Source organism: Ovis aries, chromosome 7 (assembly GCF_016772045.2).
Source record: "Ovis aries strain OAR_USU_Benz2616 breed Rambouillet chromosome 7, ARS-UI_Ramb_v3.0, whole genome shotgun sequence".
Taxonomy (NCBI): domain Eukaryota; kingdom Metazoa; phylum Chordata; class Mammalia; order Artiodactyla; family Bovidae; genus Ovis; species Ovis aries.
The window spans coordinates 23,470,385-23,476,638 of NC_056060.1; the positions used below are offsets into that span (position 1 = coordinate 23,470,385).

The 6,254-nt window shown below is 38.5% G+C and overlaps 1 gene segment (V, D, J or C); it reads right to left on the minus strand.

The window, feature by feature from the left end:
• Nucleotides 1-1,422: 1,422 nt before the first annotated feature.
• On the minus strand, nt 1,423-3,281 carry LOC121820057 (T cell receptor alpha variable 8-3-like). The segment is given in 2 exon segments: nt 1,423-2,954; nt 3,085-3,281. Coding segments are annotated over 2 exon segments (396 nt in total).
• Between the last annotated feature and the right edge of the window lie 2,973 nt (nt 3,282-6,254).

The window sequence follows — 6,254 nt, forward strand, 5'->3', positions numbered from 1 at the left end:
ACCCTCTTAAATGTCTTTATATTGCTTTACTTATCAGGGATTATTTCTACTTTCCAGGTTATGATTATAATTGAATTACATACATACTCAAATAGTTTTGCATAATACATGCTGCATAGTACATACAAAACTAGAGAAACACCAAGAAAAAAAGTTGAAGAGGGTAGACAGGGTAGGAAATTAGAAAATGATTTGAGCTGTGCATAGTAAATATTTCTATGAGATGAAGTTCATAGATTGAGTCTTCTTTTTGCCTTTTACTTTCTATATGAAAATTAACTTTTACAAAGTTAGTCGACTTTACTTTTTTAAAGCTTTTTATTTTATATTCCTCTAGGGTAGGAAATGGCAAACCACTTCAGTACTCTTGGCGGGAAAATTCCATGGACAGAGGAGCATGGAAAGCAACAGTTCATGGGGTCGCAAAGAGTCAGCACGACTGAGTGACACATAGCCAATCAACAATGTTGTGATGGTTTCAGGTGGACAGTAAAGGGACTCAGCCATACATATACACGTATCCATTCTCCCCCACACTTTCCTCCCACATAACATTGAGCAGAGTTCCCTGTGCTATACAGTAGGACTTTGTTGGTTATCCATTTAAAATATAGCAGTGTGTACATGTTGATCCCAAACTCCCTAACTATTCTTTCTCCTCACTCTTCACCCCTGGCAACCATATGTTCATTCTCTAAGTCTGTGGGTATGTTTCTGTTTTGTAAATAAGTTTATTTGTATCATTTCTGTTTAGATTCTGTATACAAAGAATGTCACACAATATTTCTCCTTTTCTGTCTGATTTGCTTAAGTATGATCATCTCTAGGTCCATCCATGTTGCTGCAAATGACATTCATTTCATTCCCTCTAATGGCTGGGTAATACTCCATTATATACCTGTACCATATCTTCTTCAGAGAAGGCAATGGCACCCCACTCCAGTACTCTGGTGCCATATCTTCTTTATCCTTTCCTCTGTCAACAGACATTTAGGTTGCTTCCATGTCTTGACTATTGTGAATAATGCAATGAACACTGGAGTGCAAGTATCTTTTTGGACCATGTTTTTTCCTCTGGGTATATGCCCTGGAGAGGGATTACTGGTTATATATGAACTCTACTTTTAGTTTTTTGAGGAGTTTCCATACTGTTTTCCACAGTGACTGCACCAATTTACATTCCCACCAACAGTGCAAAAAGGTTCCCTTTTCTGCATACCTTCTCCAGTGTTTATTGTTTGCAGATTTTTTTGATGATGGGCATTCTGACTGGTGTGAAGTGATACCTCATCATTTTGATTTGCAGTTTTCTAGTAATTAGCAATGTTGAGCATCTTTACACATGCCTGATGGCTATCTGCATGTCTTCTTTGGAGAAATTTCTATTTAGGTCATATGCCTATTTTTCCATTGGGTTGTTTGCTGTTTTGTTATTGAGTTATATAAGCTGCTAGTATATCTTGGATATTAAGCCCTTGTCCATCACAACATTTGCAAATATTTTCTCCCAGTCTGTAGCTTGGGTCTTTGTATTGTTTATGCATTCTTTTGCTGTACAAAAGGTTTTAAGTTTTATTAGGTCCCATTTGTTTATTTTTGCCTTTATTTCTATTGCCTTGGGAGATTGACCTGAAAAAACATTGGTGAGTTTTATGTCAGAGAAATGTTTTGCCTATGTTCTCTTCTAGGAGTTTTATAGTATTGTGTCCTATATTTAAGTCTTTAAGCCACTTTGAGTTTATTTTTGTGTGTGGTGTGTGAGAGTATGTTCTAACGGCGCTGATTTACATGCAGTTCTCCAACTTTCCCAATACCATTTGCTGAAGAGTGTCTATGTCATAATATTTAAACTAGGTTTCAGAGTAATACATTTGAGAGATGGGTGTGGTTTGACCAAAGAAGTCGCTGTGAAAATGGCAGTGGTGGTTTGATTTGGCATTAATTTTTAAAATATGGCCAATTGGATTTCTTTCTGAGTTAGATGTAAGCAGTGAGAAAACAATGAGAGTCAAAGATAACTAAAGTTATAGCAAGAGATATGGACAGAATGGAGGTGCTATCAACTGTAAAGCAAGAGGTGTGGGAGGAGCATGTTGGAAGACAGTTCAGAAGGTGAAAGATCAGAGGTTTAGTGTTGTTCACATTGAATTGGGGCTTCCCAGGTGGCTCAGCAGTAAAGAACCCACCTGCCAAGCAGGAGATATGGTTTTGATCCCTGGGTTGGGAAAACCTCCTGGAGAAGGAAATGGTAACCTACTCCAGTATTCTTGCCTGGGAAATTTCATGGACAAAGGAGCCTGGGGGACTGCCATCCATGGAGTTGTAAAAAGTTGGACATGACTTAGTGACTAAATAACAACCACAACACATTAAATTAGAATCCTGATCCTTCAGAATGCTATGTCACCATGAAAAAGGAAACTATCCATACAACTCTATTCCAGATCTGCTCTTGCATAGCTGTAAAACAAGAGACACATTGAAAATCTTGTTTTCCCTCAGGGACCAAGCACTCCCCAGGACTCTGCTTCTCCTTCTGCTCACTTTCATCAGATCAGAGACCTCTCTAAAACCAGGTCAGGCTGAGACCCTGAGTATTTTAAGCTACAATGTCTGAGAAGGTTTTTGTTCAGCTCCCCCTGCAGACTCAGGCACTGTGTCACACAGAGCACAGAAGTACTTGGCAGAGTCACTCCAATGGGCTGAAGCTTTCATCAGGTGGAAGGAGTTTTCATCATTTTTGAATTCAGCCTCGAAGCTTTTGATGCCTTTAACCCGGGTGGGCCCTGATAGATACTTCAGTAGAAACTGGAGGCCTTGGCTGGGGTACTGGACATACCAGAAGAGAGAAATAGATCCACCATAAGAATAGTTGCATCTCAGCTCCAGAAGGTTTCCTTCAGAGACATTGATGTGACTGTCAGGCTGGCTCACTAACTGGGCTCCAGTTCCTCCTGCAACATTAATGCAGAGTCAGTGAATCCAGGACACACCTATCTACAATGAGACAGTGTTTCCATTCAGATACTCTCAGAACAAAATTCCTTCTATATAGGCAGAAGCATGGAATATAATGTTACTTACTTGCTGTGAAGAGCATTCCAAGTAGCAGAAAAGTCGCTGAGAGCATGGCTATGCAGGGAGGAAGATCTCCCCTGAGGAGCAGAAAGGAATGTGCCAGGGTGTGCTGAGTCCTTGTAACAGGGAAAATCTGAGAGTTAAAGAGATCTCTGTTTGGGCAATCCTAGCTACTATTCAGCAAGAAATGCTTCCTTAAGAATGACCGCTCCTGACATTGAGCCTGTTCATATATGCACTTCAATGAGCTGTAAGATAAAGAAGCTCATAGGAGTGAGATAGACACTTCCAGTTTATGCAACATCACCCTCTGCAGGTTAACCAAAAAAAAAAAAAAAAAAAACAAATAGAGTTTTCAGGCTTTTGTGTCCCAGCTCCTTTCTGCTCCTATTTAGGCTTGAATTACTTAGCATCCTAAACTGATGAGAATGTTTCAGATGTTTGCTTACTAAGAGTCTCTTTTAGTATTATGAATTAAATAGCATTAAATAGTAATTTAATTAAATAGTATTAAATCACATAAAGTAAATTAATCTTCATTTTCATAGATGACAAAATTGAAGCAAGGAAGGAAGGATGTAATTTGCTCAAGATCACAGTAAGTAATCTGGAACTTGTCCCATTGGTATGATTCAAGAATCTGTATCATTAGCCACTGACAATTTAGCACTATGGCCATTAGGCTAGATAGTATCCTCACTTATTAGAGGGGAAATCAAGTCCTTTAGAAGTTAAATGATTTGTCCAAGGACATATAGGATTAGAACCTAATTCAATTAGACTCCACTATGTTGTCAGTCTACTGACAACTACTGACAATACTACTCTTTAGAATAAATGCAATTTCACCAAGACACACACCCAGAGCACACTTCACAAAAGAATTGAAACTAAAGAAAATCTCCAAGGAACTCAAACACTGATGTGAGGGCCAGTAGGAAAAAGTACCAGAGAAACCTCAAAGGGAGTCCAGAGAGGTACATGGCAGATCAGAATTGACTGGTGTCCTGAAAGAGCAGGAAAATGGAGTTTCTTAAAGGAAGGACTGTCCATCAGACCAGTTGCTAAAAAAGGTCCACCTAGTGAGATGATGACTGAAAAGTGTCTATTGACTTTTAGCTGCACAAAGATCATGACTTGAGACTTTCAGCAGGAACTCAACTGTAGTAGAGACAAGACAAAGGAGAAAAATTTTGGAATTCAGAAATATCTTTCCAGAGGCTGAACTGTGAAGGGGAGAAAAGACATGGTGCTGAGTAGACAAGGATGCTGAAGTGTAATCGTAGGGGTTTTAAAGGTTGAGATATATTTACATGTTTTGGAAATGTTCTATAGACAATGGATCAAACTTCTGAAGAGACAGCCATGATGGAATACGGACCACAGGTAGGAGAATTAATTTGTGAGGAGAAACGGTTATTTCAAATTTTATTAGAATGAAGGAAGAAAGAATTGGTTTGGATTTCAGTATTATTTCAAAGTATAAAGGCAGACAGTTGACACATTTATTAATTGTAATGAATTTTTTTCTTCTTGTAGCTAGAAATTAAGTACCTTCCAAGATAATTAATAGAAGAGATCCTGGGTTAAGAAATCTGATGAGTGTGAGAAGTTTTGAAAAAGTCACGGGGGAACTGACAATGAGAAATGATTACAGAGAAAAAGAATACTTTCTTGGAAGCCTTGTAGATGCAGTTAGTGTTGGAGGTGATAACAATTTCAATGACACCAGTCTGCTCATCTGTGATTTTCTTGAACTCTGCTTTATCAAAGCATATAGAAAGTAGATAATTTTTTTTTTGTAATTTGATCTTTATTATGACTGAACAGTATTCCATGGTATGAGTGTAATATAGTGTTTTGAATCATTACCCCAATGAGGTGCATAAGAAGGCAGATATTAATCCATGATTAGGAATCAATGAGATCATTGATATGACATAGAATTAACTCAAAACAATGAAGTTAGTGACTGATTGAAGGAGGGCTGTGAAGTTTGGATATTGTAGAAAGAGAAATAAAAGATCAGAAACTTCTGAGAAATAAGATAACAATAAAGACATCTGGGGATTAAATGATCATAAAGAGTCAAAGAATGAATGCAGCAGAAGTATATGAATCTAAGAATCTGAGGATGCAAGGTTTAGACAGGATGTAAGATTTCAGAGGTGGAGCGGCATCTAACGGAGAAATAGCATCACATCTTTCTGGAGTGTGGCCATGGGAGTTTGTGACTGAGAGGGATCCTAACTGATAGACTTCAAAGTTAATGAGTTCAGGTTTCTCTATGAATTGTCCTCTCTCAATTTAAGTCAAGGGGTATTTTTGGTCACAGTAGAATCTTATGTATTTACATCTTCAACATATAAGGAAGAGTGTGGCAGTGTCACACTGAATAATTCTCACAAACACACAGGATTGTAAGAGATGGTGTAGGGAGAGTTCGTGGAAGAGCAACTCTCTGAGAAAATGCTGAGCACATATTTATTTGTAACTTGTCATGTAATCTATAAGTAAGAGCAGTAAAGCAAGACAGAGACCAGCACTCTGGGGTTAAGGAAGCTACCTCCTGGAGGTGTGGAGGAAATCACATGAGAGTCATAAAGGAAGGTCTTTGAAGAAAGAGGGGTTTGTTTATCATGCAGAACAGCATCTCGCAATGCTGACGTGTCAACCAGAACATCTAACTTAAAGGCAGGGGAGAGCAAGCAAGGAAGAGGGAATGAGTAAGATTCAATTCCAGGAGACATTTCTGAGAAAACAGTAAAACATGGTTCCCAAAGAAGAGTGTCTGATGTTTGTAAAGAGGAGAGTGATAAAAGGAATAGGGAAAAGTAGGAATAAAAGGCAAAGCCCCAAAGAGTCAAAGACAAGAGTCTGTTTTTGAGGGGGTGTGGTAGTGACAAGAATGCTGTTCTCATCTCTAAATTTGAAGTTTTTTTTTTTTTTCCTTTATTTTACTTTACAATACTGTATTGGTTTTGCCATACATTAAGATGAATCCACCACGGGTGTACATGAGTTCTCAATCCTGAAACCCCCTCCCACCTCCCACACCATAAGATTTCTCTGGATCATCCCCGTGCACCAGCCCCAAGCATCCTGTATCCTGTATCAAACATAGACTGGCGATTCATTTCTTACATGACAGTATACATGTTTCAATGCCATTCTCC